The 17,893-nt window shown below is 40.6% G+C and overlaps 3 protein-coding genes and 1 non-coding gene across 11 annotated transcripts in view; 1 reads left to right on the top strand and 3 right to left on the bottom strand.

Annotated features, from left to right (window-relative positions):
- On the bottom strand, positions 1 to 5,673 carry fbxw10 (F-box and WD repeat domain containing 10). Of its 2 annotated transcripts, none has more exons than XM_085466753.1 (12): positions 5,056 to 5,673; positions 3,986 to 4,138; positions 3,696 to 3,826; positions 3,446 to 3,553; positions 3,239 to 3,345; positions 2,897 to 3,100; positions 2,631 to 2,752; positions 1,728 to 1,882; positions 1,475 to 1,617; positions 1,230 to 1,388; positions 880 to 1,121; positions 1 to 741 (listed from the first exon to the last, which is right to left on the bottom strand). In XM_085466753.1, the coding sequence occupies exons 1-12, from the start codon at positions 5,609 to 5,611 to the stop codon at positions 335 to 337; spliced, it is 2,487 nt and encodes an 828-aa protein (XP_085322879.1). In that variant the 5' UTR covers positions 5,612 to 5,673; the 3' UTR covers positions 1 to 334. The 2 variants fall into 2 exon arrangements, with proteins under 2 accessions (XP_085322879.1, XP_085322878.1); XM_085466752.1 differs by having other exon boundaries at positions 823 to 1,121.
- Positions 5,405 to 11,825, top strand: LOC146703496 (histone-lysine N-methyltransferase PRDM9-like). Of its 5 annotated transcripts, none has more exons than XM_085466750.1 (7): positions 5,405 to 5,477; positions 7,511 to 7,679; positions 7,770 to 7,853; positions 8,657 to 8,934; positions 9,040 to 9,107; positions 9,242 to 9,432; positions 9,587 to 11,825. In XM_085466750.1, the coding sequence occupies exons 2-7, from the start codon at positions 7,583 to 7,585 to the stop codon at positions 11,572 to 11,574; spliced, it is 2,706 nt and encodes a 901-aa protein (XP_085322876.1). In that variant the 5' UTR covers positions 5,405 to 5,477; positions 7,511 to 7,582; the 3' UTR covers positions 11,575 to 11,825. The 5 variants fall into 5 exon arrangements, with proteins under 5 accessions (XP_085322876.1, XP_085322877.1, XP_085322873.1 ...); XM_085466751.1 differs by having other exon boundaries at positions 5,411 to 5,477; positions 7,564 to 7,679; XM_085466747.1 differs by lacking the exon at positions 5,405 to 5,477 and adding an exon at positions 6,756 to 6,775 and having other exon boundaries at positions 7,564 to 7,679.
- On the bottom strand, positions 6,818 to 6,888 carry trnag-ccc (transfer RNA glycine (anticodon CCC)). The gene has a single exon. It is a non-coding gene; the product is annotated as a tRNA-Gly (tRNA).
- Positions 11,823 to 17,893, bottom strand: part of LOC146703498 (neurabin-2-like) — a 22,023-nt gene continuing 15,952 nt past the window's right edge. For 2 of the 3 annotated variants that reach the window (XM_085466755.1, XM_085466754.1), the window contains exons 6-11: positions 16,810 to 16,942; positions 15,151 to 15,303; positions 14,982 to 15,035; positions 14,605 to 14,834; positions 14,424 to 14,520; positions 13,312 to 13,586 (exon numbers count right to left, since the gene is read on the bottom strand). In XM_085466755.1, coding sequence (XP_085322881.1) covers positions 13,473 to 13,586; positions 14,424 to 14,520; positions 14,605 to 14,834; positions 14,982 to 15,035; positions 15,151 to 15,303; positions 16,810 to 16,942 — 781 coding nt within the window. In that variant the 3' untranslated portion in view covers positions 13,312 to 13,472. The other variant, XM_085466756.1, reaches the window with a different exon arrangement.

Consider the following 17,893-nt stretch of genomic DNA (forward strand, 5'->3'; position numbering starts at 1 on the left):
TGACCTCTAGTGGAATTTTAATGAAACAACATATTTCAAGGTAAGGTTCATTGGATAAACAAATCTGCAAAGCATGCATTGTGCAGTGCTCAACATTTATTGATGCACATTTTGTAATGTATGCCTCTTGGACAGTTTTTGGTCAGTGCTTTGTGTGGCCTCCCTCTTTGCTTCCACCAGTGTCACTGAGCAGTCCGAATCCTTTCCACTTAAAGAGTTAATCCTGGATAAACTGGGACTAGTTTTTATGTAACATTTTGGATTTATTTGTAATCTTATGAAGATGTATTGATAAGTCTATGGCCACCTTTTGATTGGCCTGAGTGTGTAAAGACTATAGGGTTCTTTTTGTGTCCCTAGGGGCAGTGGAAACCTGTCTGCCTTGTGGTTTGTTTGTCATATGTTCAGTGATAGTTCGTTTCACAACTGGGACACAGGTCTTGGCCCTGCTGGGATGACCATCATGCGTTTCCTGCAGTGAGCACATGTGCATGCTCTGTTTTGGAGATGAGTGCAGAGAAGCCTTAGCTGTGTGAGGACCCCACAAATCTCTCAGTCTAGCCTTGCTCTCCATGTTGATGCTGACTTCTTCCGTGCACTGAGACCTCAGGATAGTGTTAACCCGGAGGTGGATGCAGTCCCGTGTCAGAGGATGATGAAGGCCTCTCTTCTTTATCCGTTCAGTTGCAGCCTTCTCGCTAAGCTTCACTGACTGTTTAGCAATCTCACTGCACACTCTGGCTGTGATGAAAAAAAATCCACTTACAACACAAATCAACTAATTTTAAAGTATATTTTTTCTTCCACCTTGAGCATGCTTACGTTGTATTTGGCATTTAATGGGGGAGGACAGGATGTGGGTCCGGTGAAGCCGCTCACCTCTCTCTGGCTTCATACAGTCATGGCTGTGAATCTTTTGGGTGGTTGAAGGCAACTGTGCCACGTGATCTCCCGCAGGAGCGGAAAGAGGAAACTTTCTGAGAGAAGCTGCAGATTTCTCAGAAACCAAACTATCCTGTGGCATCACATCACAGTGGTCTCCCCGTGAGGAACTGGCATAATCCCAGAACACTTTGGCAAACTGGAAGAGCTTCACGCTGTATATCGTGTTCACTAATATACTAAGGAACATTAGTGAGACAAAGTATAAAATCAAGCTAGAGATCGCACTAAGAAAAATTGTGTAATAAGAAAAAAATAATCAAGCTCATGCGAGTCATCCGACTCACCTTTGGTCAAGGAAGTGCAGGGACAGGAGACGACCTGTTCCGGTCTCTGCTGTGATCTCTCTTAAACAATCACCAGTGAGGAAATTAAATATGCGAATCTTTCCGTCCACACAGCCAGTAATAACACGAAGGTAGAGCAGCGTAAGAGATTTTACCTCCCTGCAGAACAATCAGAAGATCCTGTATTCCTAGTAAGATCCCATTTAAATTGTTCTACATGGCAGCTTCAGAGGTTACATGCTTACTTTTGGTGGCTGAATGTTATAAGACACTCCTCAACATTATGGTTGATGCTCCACACCATGACATTGCCAGTGCAGTCTCCAGATAGAAGGTGCCAGTCGTCAAGGAACAGGCACTTCACTGCACTCCTGTGGGCATCAATTGTCTTGTGGAAGATGGGACATTCATGAACAACATATGGAAAAACGGAAATGTTTCATCAGCTTCAGACAACACGAAGTGTTCTGTATTTGATTTTCCACAAATGTTTCTCACCCGGAGGAGTGCTGCATTTTCCATGTCCCATATTTTAACAAGGCCCTGTTTACAGCTGCTGTAGATAGTAGTTTTGCTGACCTTTACACATAGGACAGGACTGGGGTGCTTGAAATTAAAACCATTAAAAGGCTTCCCGGTCTGCAGACACCACACTGGCAAAGCAATGGTTCATTTCAGCTTGCTTACATATGAAAATGTTAACAGGAAGTTTTTTTTCTGAGGGTAAAAACATGACAATATACATACATTACACTGATTTCAATACACACATTTCCATTCACAGGACAGATGTAAACGATAAAAATAATGGGAGAAAGATTCAGGAAAAGCTAACCTATAAAAACTGTTTTCAGCAGTTCTTTAAAAGAAACCGCAGCTCACAGACCCTGATCAGCTGATCCACTGCTGTTTTAAGGTCTCAGTAGCTCTGCTATGTACACAGCAGCCCAGCCGTGGAAGGTTTGATATGTTATAAATAAAAATTTAAAATGGACTGAAATTCACTGGAAACTCGTACAGGAGAGCGAGAATGAGAGTGACATGCCAGCGCTGGCTAGCAGCTTAGATGCTGCATTATTGTCCAGTTGAAGATGGGTATAATTAAAAGAAACACTGACAGTATTTTAGATGACATATAATCTTTTCTCCACAAATATGAGTGCAGGTATGTCTTAAATGGTTGGTTTGCATTTGGGTTTATCCAAAATACCTAAAAGAAACTCACTGATTAAGATAAGACATATGAATTGCTTCTTAGAAAAGACAATTTCTCAACAGGAAAATGAAAATATGTGATAAGTGTGTTTTTTGTTTTTCTATTAAAGACAACGTGTGGTTATATTTACTCATGTAAATGTGAGCTCATGTAAAGATGGTGTATACCGATCAGTGGCCGCTTACCTTTAACTGCACAGTCTTTAGCTCCTGAGACAAGTTTATCAGCATCAGCATCCAGACAGTTGACGGTGCCAGTGTGACCGTACAGCGCCATGTCACACCGGTCTGTCTTCAAGTTCCAACACCTGAAAGTGTGATGACAGGAAAACTTCAAAACACAATCAATTAAATCAGATTCATTCATGCAAATGCATTGTCGTCAGCATCTTCTGCATAATCAATTATTACCTACTCACAGAATTCTACTCATAAATTAGATGATTTTTCACCTGATACTTGTGTCAAAGCTCGCGGTTATCAGCAGATCTCTGTCCTCACAGAGCAGCACTGCCCGAATGCTTCCAACGTGTCCTTTCAGCACCGACACGTCTTCTGTTTCTGATGACACATAAAACAGACGCACCAAACGGTCCTTTGAGCCGGTGGCCAGCAGCAGTCCTCCTCTATAGTCCAACACCCGATAAGGATCTTCGCTGCAAAAACACATAAGTGCACACCTCTGAATCACATCAGCTGTACCAGTAGAAACGTTTTCTCATTCCTGTTTTCAGAGTTTATTTGGGCACTATGAAAAATATAATAAAATAAAATACAGGGAAATCAACACTCACTTGTCCAGCAGCACTTTGGTAAAATATGCACCGCAGTAAACATTTCGCTCTTCCATTTGCACTGCTGTGGTTCTGATGTTTGCATAAGCGGAGTTAAATGGCTTGAGCTGCAGAACCAATCGAATAAACACACAATCACTGTGTTGAATATTCCGGCTGATTCCAAAAGCTGATGTTTACTGTGTAGATGGTACGACTCTGTGAAACCTTGTGGACAGTAGAATAAATATCTTCTTCCTTGTCATCCTTTACTGGTACAGGGATTTCAACAATGTTTGCATAAGTAGGACTCACAAAATTAACACTGCTGGACCCCTGTAACAGAAAAAAAAAGATTAGCACTGATCAGATTTTTTAAAATTATTCTAAAGAAGTCTGATTTTTTTTAAAGTATTTTCATTAATTAAAACCACTATAAATATTTATATAATTTAATGTGAAAAAAAAAAATCTCAACCTCTATCATGGGAATAATTTGGCCCTGAAAATTTCTTCTGAATTTCATTTCCTCCATGGTTTCCTTCGCAAGTAGCTCCCAGTATTGACAAACTGCCGTGCAATGAATCAAAGTATGCTCACCTAACATTCCTACAAAACACACATACGGCATTGCACCTTTTCAGTTTAACATTTACTGTATATTTAGTAAATGCAGACATAAGTGACATTGAAATTTTTACTTTAAGGACATATCGGCACACTTCACAAATTCAGGCTGCAGTAGTACAGTAGTATGCAAAGACTTGCCTAATATCCTCTTGGACAGATCAACAGGTAGGCAGCTTATGAAGTCTCTGTGTCGGCTGACCCCAGACACAGACTTGGAGGATCCCGGCACTACCATTAGAGCAGGGTCCTCAGACTCCTCCTGATTGTCATGATTGTTATTGTGGTTACTTACTGAAAAGATAAGACATACCTTATAGATCCCAAAAACTAGGAAATTAATTTGTTGGTGTGTCCCAAAATTAAATATAACATAATAAAATAATTAGTTATATCACAATAAAATAAAACACAGTTTTTCAGGATTGGGCTAATCTGAATACAATAAAATAAATAAATAGGTAAAATCTGATACTATAGAAATTACAGTTTAATAAAGTAAATATATCAATATCTGAAATCCATATAAAATGTAATAACTAAATCTAAATCATCAATAAAAACAGAATTAAATAAAATCAGTATATGATCCAAGAAGATGGCTCAGGGGGGTGCCTATTGTAATACGATACTAGTAACAGTTCAACTCAAAATTGCAAATGGGTTTAATTTCCTCAAGCATTATCAAATCATCTTCTTTTTCTGCAAATCATCTCAACTCTCTCTCTCCGTGTCCTCCTTCACTACAAATATGAATCTCCTCTGTGGTCTTCCTCTTTTCCTCTGCCTAGCAGCTCCATATTCAACATCTTTGTCCAATAAAACCCTCCTCTCTACATGTACATACCCTCTCAGCCTTCTTTTGTTTCCACAGTGCTTCACCTTAGCTGGACCAACCCACCAATTGGCCCAGATGGCATATTTGTAGAGGAATGTTTATTAAATGGCTCCAAATGGCAGTGATGTGATTAGACTTCTGTTAAGTAAGGTAACCCTGAGCTAAATGATAACTATATGGAGACTAACACTGGAGTCATTATGGGAGAAGACAACCCTTGTAACGCAAAGCTTATAGAACAAGAATTTGCTTTTACTATAATTGTGTGTGTATATTCTATAACTGTATATGTGTCGTTGGTGGCCTCTAGTGGTCCGTAGCGGGAATTGCAGTGCAGTGGAAACCAAGTCCTTTCCCACTCCTGAGATCTTACCATTAAACTCCAGGAATCCACTTTTCTGTCTGATCAGGAGCACGTTGGTTAAGTTGGCGACCATCCGTAAAAGTTCGGAGTCACACAGTGAAAAAATACGGCAAACGTAGCTTGACTTGACCCAGTCCGGACTGCTGCTGAACCACTTCCAGATTTCCTTCACGTTCACTCCCAGGGGTTTTCCATCATGACCTTGGTGGGAAAAGCGTAAGGGGTGTTCCTGAGGTGTGATGGGGCTTCTTGACCTAGCGTAGGTGTGCAGCGTCCACGACGTCGCGCCACGCAGCACACCTTGGATGTTCTCGAGGACTTGGACGCTCCTGCAGCGTAAAAGGAGCGTCAGCGCGAACCTCCTCTTGAACTCATCCGACACCTTCCACAGACACCGACTGGAACCCGGAGGACTGGAGGCAAAGACGCAGGTCGGACATATACCGCACATACTGACGCATCCCTCCGCTTTTTTGGTGCTGAAAGACTTCGAGGCATTAACAGACTTCATGTCGACGCTTTCAGTAGTTTCCTTTACATTCACCACGTCCGCGCCAGGCAACATTTTTTTCGTCTTTAAACATCACAACGAACACAAACATGCAGTGACAATTCAACTGGTTGCCATGCAACAAGTTCAGCGTGTCGGCAGCTGAATGGATGCTCGCGCGGGATTGTAGGCGAGACAGTTTATTAGGTACATAAGGTCACTAAATCCAAGGGCCTTTAAGATTTAAATGCTTAGTGTGTCCTGGACTGATTTACAGAGGTGTTGGATTCTTATTCTTATTCTTATTCTTATTCTTATTCTTATTGCTGTTCCTGCTGTGTTGGTTGTTTTCCTTTCAGAAACATAAGGTAAAATAATAGGATAAAATGTACTTTTCTTATCCCAGACGTTGGCAAATTACCGTTTTACAGCATTCAAAACAAAAATTGGTTAAACAAATTATAACTATTCAGTAAAATGAATTGTAATATGACAAAGGAAATGGCTTGATTAAACATGAAAAGAAGCTCAATTAAATTTGAATATAAAAAACAACAGGAAAACATAATGTGAAATCAAAGTAAAAAAAATAAGAAATGAAATAAAACTCTGTAAAATGCAAATATTTTAGTTTAATAATAAAATGAAGTGTCTTTATAAAGAAAATTAGCTCAAATTAAATCAAGGGTGGTACAGTGACGGTGGCTGGGTGGTTTTGTGTGGAGTTTCTCACCATCCAAAGACATACATGCGATTAGGATAAGGTGATTAAGTTAAGGTGGTTTTAATTTGCGTGTGAAAGGCTGCCTGCCTCTATTTGTTTTGTTTGTTTGTTTGTTTGTTTGTTTGTTTCCAAACAAACACATTCAGAAATAAATAAGCATAATCAAAAAAGTGTCCAAGTGTATTGAACTCTTGTGATAATGTTTTTCACAGTGTCAAATACATCTTCAAAGATTAATAAAGGTTTTTTTCCGCAAAAAAATAGTGTAAAAAAATGTAGAGAACCCAGAGGGGTATACCACAGAAAAGGAGGAGGGAACCTAAAATTAAAAAAATGTATTTTCACTCTTAATATAGTCTACAGTATACACACACTATATACACACTCGTGCCCTTTCGCACCAGGTTCGGTCACCTGAGATCACCTAGCTGCCTCTATAATTCAAACTTCCATAATATGGCTCAGGATCAAATGTTAATGTCAAATGTTAAGGGGATGAAATGGTTAATCTTAAGGTGAGCTTTGCAGTCTCTTTCAGAGGAAAACAAAAATACTCGTGCGCCGCCCGGGAATCGAACCCGGGTCGCAAGAATGGGAATCTTGCATGATACCACTACACCAGCGGCGCCGTTGTTAGCGGGGCTGATAGAAAGCAATTTATCGGCGTGAAGCTTGGTCGAGTTTTGGACCATTATGTGTACTTTTGTTTATGGATGCTCGCCTTATATATTACTGATATGTGAAAACGATAAAAGGAAGCGATAGTAGAAGAACAGCACATATTTGAAAAACGTTGCCACTTTTATTTAAAAAGAAGGAAACGTTTACTCTTATTCTGAAAGTGTGCTCTATTTTCTTCCGGGGGACCGTATCTTAGGGTTCGGATACTTTAGTTGTGGTTTCTAGTGAAGCGTCATGCGCTAACAGCTTAATCTTTTGTGTTTTGGACGGTAGTTACGAAACAACTCCAGAAATATAGCCGTTGAACGTCAGCTTGGTACAAAAGTTCTATTCTTTATATATTATTAACTACACATGCATTAATGCCATTTGTCATGTTTTGTGCTGTGATAGCCACATTTTCGTTATTAGCTATCGGAGACTGATTTGATAGTACCTTTGCCACTGGTCCTTTTTTTTTTGTCTGTGTTAGTATTATAGCTGTAATGTTAAAGGCTAAAGAGGTTTAACGTGCTGAGATAATGTTAGCTAATGCTAGCTGTAGCTTCATGTTACTATGTTTTTGACAGTGTGCATGCATCCTGTGTAAGCAACTGCCGTAAAGACTGATCATTCCCACCAGCTATCCACAGTTTTTACTCATGACGGACAGAAGCAGCAGCGTGGAGTGGGTTGAGACAACCGAGGAGGTGGTTGTAACTGAGGAGTGCATTCCCATTGAAAACAACCCCCCTGCAGGTACACTATAATGACATTACAAATAACGTTGACATTCAGTGCTGTAATATAGCCTTTAAAATAGTTTCTTTGTTCCTCTTGTGATGCCAGTTTTAGAGCCAGCAGACACGCCAATACAGAAGTTACTGGACGCTGTGGGGCAGGGAGAAAACCCAGATGGTGACGATGGCTTTTGTAAGCAAACCCCATGTTTACTCTTTTGCTATTGCAGTTTAGGTACAACTAATATCCAGCCAGAAATATGTCACAAGCCTGTCCATCGCTGCCAAAAGAGACTGGCCGAGCATGTTACAGGGCATTTAACCAAATGGGGGTAGGGATTTATTTGAACCTGTATGTATACTTTTAACCCTTTGTGGATTAGAGAAAATCCAAAATAAACTTGTGCGCCCAATTCTTGTTTTTTAAAGATGTATGCTGTACAATCATTTCACCCTGGAAATCGAATAATTCAAAGAAATGTTAAAAGTCAAAAATTAACTTGACATTCAGGCCCGTGATAAGTGTGTCAAAACTTCTGACCACAACTCCAGGACCATTGCTAAGTAAATATAATACGCTTAAATGAAAGTCAAAGTGTTTTGCTATGGTCTTATTCAGTAGTCTTTAAACTTAAACATTTCAGTTTTCTATCCCATTAACCCTACCTCTCTGTCTGGTTATATCTTCTTTAGATTTTAATAGGGACACACCTGTAGATCAGTACATGTCTTTCTGAGCCACACATTTTTGTCATTTGTAAACTAGAGCTGAACTGTAGAATGTGTTAGATGGATGACTTAGCAGTGGTCTTCCCCATGAGGACCTAACCTACACAAATATTTGCAGTGTATACACATTCATTCAAAGATTTACTAATATTTAATAATAATAATGACAATATTTGACTGATAATTTGTCACTGTGGTATGTCCAGTAAAAATTACCCCAGATGAGCTTTTTTCCGTTTTTTTTCCCTTGTTTTTACATTTTTATAGATTGCGAGGAGTGCCTGACTCTCTTCCAGGACCAGAGTGATCCTGACAACATTAATGGCCCATCTTTTATTCTCGATTTTCCAACAAACATGGGCGTCATGCAGAGGGCCCTCCTGACTCTGCCTTTTGGCCTGATGATAGGCAGATCTAGTATTCCCAGTGCAGGGATTGGGGTCCTAAATTATGGGCCTGCAGTGTCTCCTGGAATGCATTTTGGACCATTTGAGGGGGAAGTGACAACAAGGGAGATTGCCATGGCAAGTGACTTCTCATGGGAGGTGAGCTGGGATGTATTAAACCCAAACAATAAAACAAGTTTAAACCTCTTGATGCATATTTTGTTCTTTGTGTGTATTTTGTGACAATATTCCAATTTACTGCAGATTTACAAAGATAAGGATGACTATGACTACATTGATGCTGCCAAAGAATCATACTCAAACTGGATGAGGTATTGAATTCTTTTCTGTTGTTTCCTGTTGAATTACAAAATTAATTTTTAATTATATTCTATGAAATAAATCACAGTTTGTACAGCTTGTACATTATTAGAAAATGCTTTTTTTTTCCTCCCTCCTGACACAGGTATGTCAACCATGCCCGTCATAGAGATGAGGCAAATCTGTTGGCAGTCCAGTACAAAGGTAGCATCCTCTTTCACTGCTGTCGCACCATAAATACTGGAGATGAGCTCTTGGTGTGGCCCAGCAGCAAACTTCATGCCCACTTTAGTGATCCTTGGGCCCAGATGTGGTATTTGAAGTTGAATGCAACAGGTACCCTGACTTTGCTAGTCTCAATAGTCCATAAAAGTGATCGTTGTAAGAGCCATAGTCATGTAAAATTTTCCTGACTGTGTTATTTAAAAATTTGATTTATAGTTTGTTTGTTTTTTTGTTGATGTTTTCGCCTTTTTCTCCTAAAATGCAGAGAGTACTGTATCCGGTACAACTCAGATCTTCCTGTGCGCCCACTGTCAGTTGTCTTTCACCACCAAAGCCTTCCTCCAGCGACACACAGAATACTTTCACACGCAGCCTGAAAGTGCTGAAGTAGCTGATGGAGAAAATAATGCCTCCAGTGCTGCAGGATCACTGGTGGTACTGTCTGTTGATCCTCTTGAATCTAAAACATGTGACGATTGCGGAAAGACATTCAAGCAAATACCTCATCTTAGGAGGCACAAGCTTTGTGTTCACTCCAACAAACGCCCCTATTGCTGCCCATGTTGCAGGCGAAGCTTTAGCCAGGCATCTGGCTTAATCAGACATCAGTTAGTTCATAGGAAGCAGGCTGTAGGAAAAGCTTCCAATCAGAAGCAAGTCCTCAGCAACAAAGAGAGTGTAACGCCAGAGTCAGAACTTTTAAAGGCAGGAGATTCAGTTGTATCTGAAAAAATGAATGAAAATGAGAACCAACAAGAAGCTATGGATACAACTGAGGCTCCTGAGTCTTGTGCAGGTGAGTCAGAAACACTCCAGTCAAACTGTTTAGATTGTGGTAAGAGTTTCACAAAGGAATCATCCCTCAAAAAGCATAAGGTGACTGTCCATGAGAGGATACGTCCGTACGTCTGCGCTGTTTGTCAGAAATGCTTCGGTCAGTACAATGACCTGACCAGACACCTGCAGCGTCACCAGAAACAGAGTAAAACAAAAACAAATGAGGATCCAGAGGACTCCGACATATTGCCCTTCAGCTGTGGCGAATGTTCACTGGCGTTTTCCTCAGTGGATGACCTTCAGCAGCACATAAATGAACATCACTCTGATGAGAGCACAGCTGAAAATAACGAAGACGATGTAATGCCTGACGGTGAAAGCGTTGAATCGGTCCAGAATCCTCCCTCTCAGAGGCCTCAGAGATTTGGAGCTAGATTCAGAGTTTCTGCCATAACTAAGCTCATTGCGCCTAAACGAAGAGCTACCAGTCCTGCTCAGCCTGCGAGGAGCTCCGCTGAACCAGAGGCGGCTTCTGTCCGAAATGGGAAGTTAAAAAAATACAAATGGTTCAGCTGCAATCGCTGTAAACAAACATATGGAAACCCAGATGACCTCAAAGCACATAAATGCACTTTGAGGCAGCACAGATGTGGCCAGTGTGGAGCAACCTTTAATAAGTCTGGTTTCCTGAAAAGGCACGAGCAGATGGTACATGTAGAGGCCAAATCTTACAGCTGCGATCGCTGCGGTAAGGTCTTCACTACACCTAGTAACCTTAAACAGCATCAGAAGAGTAACGCTTGTATGAAGTATCACTGCACGTCTGAGCTCTTCCCATGCTCCTTCTGTCAGTTCTCTTTCACCATGAAGAGCTATCTTATTAAACACATTAAAAGGCACCATCCCGTCGAGTATCTTTCACACTGCGAGTCGGACAGCCTAACGGATCAGCTGGAGGAACAAGAGGGGGAAAAAGAATATACGTGTCCTCACTGTGGCATGAACTGTATGACTGCCAAAGCTTTCAAATCTCACACATGCTTCAGGCAAGTGAAGGTTTTGTACTTGTGTAACGACTGCGGAAAGGGCTTCACAAACCACTACGGTCTGAAACAGCACCAGCGCATCCACACGGGCGAGAAGCCGTACAGCTGCCCTCACTGCAGCAAAAGCTTCTCGTACGTCGGTCAGCTCAACGTACATCTCAGGACTCACACCGGGGAGAAGCCCTACCTGTGCACCCACTGCGGGGAGAGCTTTCGGCAGTCGGGAGATCTGAAGAGACACGAGAGAAAGCACACGGGGGTGAGACCGTACAGCTGCCCCGAATGCAGCAAAAGCTTCAGCCGACCGCAGAGTCTCAAAGCTCACCAGATGCTTCACTTGGGACAGAGAATGTTCAAATGCACTCAGTGCGGGAAGAGCTTTTCCCGAAACTATCATCTCAGGAGGCACCATCAGAAGATGCACATTTAGTCTAATCGCATTTTTTTTGAAGACTTTAAATTAAAATGAAATACAGGAGCTTAAATGTGAACTAAATTGCACTTTCCCGCTTGTGTACTTGATGACTTATTGAATGTCCTGTACATAACATTCTTTTATTTTTCTTGTAAAGCATTTAGTTATTTTTTTTTTTTTTTTAGTTAAAAAAGGAAAAACACCAACAAATACTTGTCTTTGAGTGTCAAACTGCACTAAAAAATAAACAACCAACGTAACCATCACTGTTGACCATTTATTCCACAAAACATACAATGCAAAGCATGTGCACTGTACAAGCCTTAATATTATGAAAATACTCATAACCATGCCTGTTTTTTTTCTTCAATTAAGTAGTCTTAAATTTGTTTTTGTAGTCAGATCTACTACTTTTTTTGTCTTTTCTTGTTTTTTTTACATGACACAGTATAACTTTGTTTATTGGACATTAATTTTTGCATTGCTTTTGTCACTATTTGTCCTTTGTTAGCTCATATTTCCAACTTGACTATATTATAAATATTAAGTAAAATTAAAATATTTCAGTCTGACCTGAACTATACAAACATACTGGTATGACAGTTGACACAAGTAAAACTCAGTTTCATTTAAACTGTGCGTAAACTGAAACAGGTAGAAACCTGGCAGTGTTTTCCATGTGCTACACACAGCGGTGTCAAGTGCAGCTGCTGGTTAGAGAGGAGCTCCTTAAATCTAAAACTTTGCTGCTGGTAACGGCTTCTTTAACTTCCCAGTCCAGTAATGTTTCTTACATCAGTAGTCCTAACTAATTCCAGTTCTACAAGTCCATGACAACATCCATTTGAAGGGGAGGGAAGAGATATCCATTGTTTGTGGCACAGCAGTTGTGGAGGCTTGTTTCCGTGGTCCATTTTTTTCCTTTTTTCTATTTTTTTTTTCTTTTTGATAGAAGTGAGGGGTTGAAACCAGAGGATTAGTCGCTTGTTCGCGAGTCCTAATGTGTAAAAAATACACAAACACGTCTGAAAGGTAGGCAGCAGTTGGTTCTAAAGGTTATGTGACGAGACCCCTACGAAGGTTGGGATACTGTACAGTTTCAAAGACACGTCAGACTTGTTCCCGTTTATTACTCCAATCCAGTGAAGCACCATGTGTTGTCGTCTTCAGTGCGGTCTCCATCCAATTTACACATCTTTGCCACGCAAAATATACGACCCTCGACTCTCATTAGTTTATATTATGTTAAATGTTATGCACATTAAAATTTTTTACAAACCAAACTGATTGTTAAACCACACAGTATCACATCTGTACAAACTCAGAAAAAAATGTCACAAAACTAAGCGAAAGAAAGAAAGGATTTTTGTTTTGTTTTGGCAATTGAAAAGCAACAGCCTGGGCTTTCACAAGAATCACAAATTAAGGGAGAAAATACTGAAGTCTGAAAATGAAAAAGGAACAGTACATCTACGGAGTCCGTTTGTGATGATAAAACTGCTCTTCTTCCCATAAATGCCAACAGAAAAACATGGTTAAAAGGGTTAAGTGGGTGAAATACAAAGCCTGAGGGCACATACAGTATGCGACCACAAATTAAGCTCAAGTTGGACACACGAGATACCCTGCAGTTCGTTGCAAGTACTTAAAACACTCCTTTGTCGGGTGAAGTTCTATATTTATTAGAAAAGGCTTTTATAATGGTTCAGATTTCAGCTCCTCCACTCGGCACTCCAGATCAGCCACCTAAAAGAGAAGAGAGGAAAATGCACTTAAAACAATGAAGCGCTGCTGGAATGTGACTCGTACTGTTTTTGTATTTTTTGGAGATGATGTGTTCTGCTGTGCATTTCTGCTTTCAGTTGGTCCATTGATCTCCACAGCAGATCATCTTCTTCCATAGCATCCTATCCTTAGCTTCCTGCTTTGTCACACCAACCCTCTGAATGTCCTCCTTCACTACATCCATGAACCTCCTCTATGGTCTTCTTTTTATCCTCCTGCTTGGCAGCTCCATGTTCAGCATGCTTTGTCAAGAGGCACACAGGAACAATATCTCTATGGCTTGCTGCTTCATTGTTACACCCATCTCCCTCTCATTTACACTCATGTATTCTGTTTTCTACTAACAAGCAGGGAAAAAATAGGAACTACAGATAAACTTTAGCAAAAACGTCTTTCCATCAACGGTTTTAATCCTAAGCAAAATAACGACAGCATTAAAAGCTAAATGACAGCACTATAAAAGGTACAAAGACTCCTCCCTTAATAGTAGAAAACAGTTTTTTTACAGCCATTTTTACAAGCAAATATCAACATTTCAATATTGGAAAATCAGAAGGAGGTCTTGCTTATGAATGAATCTAGTGCAAGTTTTAAATTGCTGGAGGGAGGCAGGAGGATAAACTAGACCGAAGAGAAGCTCTGTATGGGATGTTGGGTTTTTAATGCAATAAAATCAACCTTAACCTCTAAATCAGCAACAAGGTTTTCCGTTGCATTATACTTCTGCTTCAAACCTTTTTGAAATCCTACACCGTAACCTGACATGCACTTTCCTAGTAATGCAACCACACAGCAGCTCAATGATAACATACATAAACTCTTTCAACTTCATCACACTTTCTCCAAGTTCCCCAAGACATTTTTGTGGTTTCAAGATTTTCTTGAAACCACAAGCAATTCTGATTAATAGAAGTTTCAAGATCAGATTTGGTCTGGATCAAGCAAAGTGGTGTTTACTCTTGAACACTTTACAAAATGCTCTGCAAACCTACCAGCACACAGTTGTTGTGTGAATATTATATTAATTGCTAGATGTAAAGATTAAATGTGCACACACTGCCTTGAGGCACCTCGTATACCTGTTCTTGGAGTTGCCCTGACTCCTCTTTCAGAAGGTTGGCCTCAGCCCCAACTTGTGCACAGCGCTGGGTCTCCTTCTTCAGATACTCAATCTCCCTGTTAAAGGAAGAGGATAACAGCATTGGCACTCTGATCTCACAACTCTCTCGGGCTTTTGTACATGTAGTTAAACGGTCTTACTTTTGTTGATACTCCTTGATCAGACGTTTGGCTTTGCTGTATTTGCGCTCCAGGGCCTGATACTGGGCCTGCGTCTCCTTCAGGTGCTCATCCACTGCCTGGCACAGGCTCTGAGCCTCCATCCAATAGCCCTCCAGCTTCTCCATTCGCTCCTTGTTCTCCTGCAGGGTTTGCTCCAGCTGGGCCTTGTCCATACGCCAGCGCTGCTTCTCCTGCTCTGCGTGGTGCAGCTGGAAGAAAGCGTGATTCATTCATTTCAATCACATGATGATGTAAACGGACACACTCCTCTGACTCTAAAGATAAGAAATGCTCTTTTGCTTATTCTTAATAGAACCATTACATAAAATATCATGATAATATTCACTTTAAATTACCTTTCTTTTCAGTTGCTGGATCTCAGCCTGGGTGACAGCGTGTTTTATTTGGAGCTATAAAAAAAATCCCAGTGTTACTATTCTAAACACATCTCTAAATATAAGGTGCATTAGTGAAAAAAGTTTTGATTAAAGAAGAAATGTTGTAATTACGACATTCATGGCTCACCTCTTTGTATTTATGGGCCAGCTTCTCAGGGTCTGTCTCCAGAGGCGACATGTCCTCGTTCTCCGCCAAGTCAAACACCTCGATCGCAGTGGGATACGGTGGACTAGCTTCCTCATCATCATCCTCTTCCTCATCTGTGCCGTATTCCCCACCCTGCAGGGATATGGTCAAGGTTAGGACCCCGTTCATAGGCAAAAATCAAGAAAAGAAAAAAAAAAGGAGAGCTTATGACTTATATTTTATATATATAGATGAAAGTGCATGTATAGCTGGAGAGTGAGTGAGATTAAAGTTTGTTGTCCTTCTCCTTTGCAGGTAAACAAACTCTTTCAAGTGATACGATTTACACAGAGAAAACAAAATTTGAATCTGTCAATGTTTCCAATGCTAAAATATAGTTTTTGCACATATTGGTTTCCAGGAGGGTTTTCAATTTATGCAATTCCTGGAGAAAACCAAATATATTTCTTTAAATTTGTTTAATTAATTTTTGGACATAATGCTAAAGGAAACAAGAAGGTAGAGTGTTGATGAGTGTCTTGATGGTGTCGTCCTCTTGTGCTGTGACGCCAAATAGACACTAGATGGTGCACAACTCAAGCAGGCGCCTGTACTTTTCATTACGCAACTCCACACCTAATCTTCTTACTGTCCATGAATGGAGGAACTTCCTCTCTGTTATTCTAATGAAACCATAGACAGTTCCTGAGCCTGTTCCGTGTATGTGAATGAAAAACGAAACAATCTGAGGCCTCATTGACAAACTAAAGGGCACAAAAAAGTCCCTCTGCTTAGTCACAACCCTGAGCGGAGCATATTTTCTGATCATGTTTATAATACACTGGATATCACAGTGTGGCTTTTTCTTTTTCACTGTTCATAAAAATAATCACATATTTTTTAATCCTACAGGGAAACCAATATCCTAGAGGGCTAAGTGAGGATTTTAAGGTAGCACTTTGTGCTTAACTGTGAGGCTGTCTTTGCTCTGTTAGCTCAGCTTGTGTGGGACTGTGCGTCATCTGCAGTGGTTAAATAATATCTGATGTCCCATTTTTTTTGTATTTGTGCAGAGGGGAGGGGTGAAGCTGGATTAGTAAGCACTTCACCCTCACTTCTCTACTGTGCATGTGCAGATGTTGCTCCATCACAGTTAAAGAATGATAAACCAGGCGCAAGCAAAGTTTTTATGCTTTGATCCCTACAGTGATGGGATGTGGTAGCTTTGTTACGCTGTGGGGGGGAGACAGTTTCCTGGCATGGTTTTGGTTCACTTGGCCACTTAAGAGGAAGGAATCCCTACAAATCAATTCAAAGTTGTTCTGAGTGATCGCCTTTATCCGGTGATATAACACTACTACCCTGATGGGCATGCTCGCTTACAAAGTCCACCACCTAGAGCGCAGGAAGGATCACTGAATGGACTGATGAGTATAAAAAGGATGTGAATCATATGCTTTCACCTGATTTTAACTAAGAGGGGATTGGGGAATCATGTGTTAGATAACAGTCTTCACCACCATCATGAAAACATCAACTGAGGGATTATCTGTGGGAAGAAATGTGCCCCCTTCCTCACAGACTTACAGAGATGATAATCAACGTGTTTTGTCTTTAGACACTTCATTAGTAACCTCAGTAATCTTATTGCCCTCTAACCTCTTGTTCATCCATGTACTGGTTGTAGCGCTGCTCCATCATTTCCCTCTGCCAGCGCTCTTGCTCTAAGGTCTGCTGGATGAGCTGGGCCACTTCGCTCTGTTCACCCGGCTTCTCTCGTCCAATCACAAACCTGCATTTAGGCATATATTATTCCACCTCAGCCAGGAACAGAAAACTATGACAAAACCATATATATATGCTGTGATGCTGTATGTATATGCTAAATAATACATGTTGGCCTCTTCTTTGTTCTGAACACTGAGGAGCACAAACACCGGCTCTTTAGGCAGTGAATGTTTTCATTCTTCAGTTAGTATAGCATAATGTATTAATGTAGCTGGAATGCGCTGGCTCTCTGATAACAGAAAATGGCTTCCTGTTTACACTCTAACAAAGATCTTCTCTACATAGTTACCCTCTTGGGTGCACGAATCAAACCCTCAATTCGTCCTCTCTTTTAGCACATTGTACAGATCATTACAGACACTATATTTTCTCTTGATTGACGCTCACAAATGGTAAACTGGGTAAAGGACAGCGAATCATGACAAAGCCACAGATGGTTGTTAAGCCAGCCACTGTAGCCTTTCAATTTCTGCAGCACTGAGAGGTAATTAAATGCTCATAAACACACTTCCTGTCCCAATCTATTTGTCTGCGTGACGTTTGTTTTATGAATAGGTCGGAGCTCTATTGCCCTTCGCCATCACTGCAGCAGATCTATAATGTATGAGCTATCTATGGAGGTCTCTGATCTTCACAAGTCACACAACACTAGCAATTATCCCAACAGCGCAGACCACTAAACCCTGAATTATGAATGAGCATGGATGACAAAAGAAGCACACGGGAACAGTGAGCCATACCAAAAATCCAAAGCGCAAAGGCTACAAATAGACCCTTGGCATTTTGAAATTATACTTTTGATACAAAGTGTTTTGGTTCCTGATAACTGTTTTCAGTGGCTCTGATGTGGAACCTTTGGACTTTATACCGAATGTCTCTAAAAGGAGCTTTTCAATACTAAAGGGTATAATCACGACCCTGGGAGACTAGCGATATAAATCTAAAGTCTGGTGAA

Source organism: Copadichromis virginalis, linkage group LG8 (assembly GCF_057382275.1).
Source record: "Copadichromis virginalis isolate Kocher_CV1m ecotype Utaka linkage group LG8, C_Virginalis_male_GT1.1, whole genome shotgun sequence".
Classification (NCBI taxonomy): Eukaryota; Metazoa; Chordata; class Actinopteri; order Cichliformes; family Cichlidae; genus Copadichromis; species Copadichromis virginalis.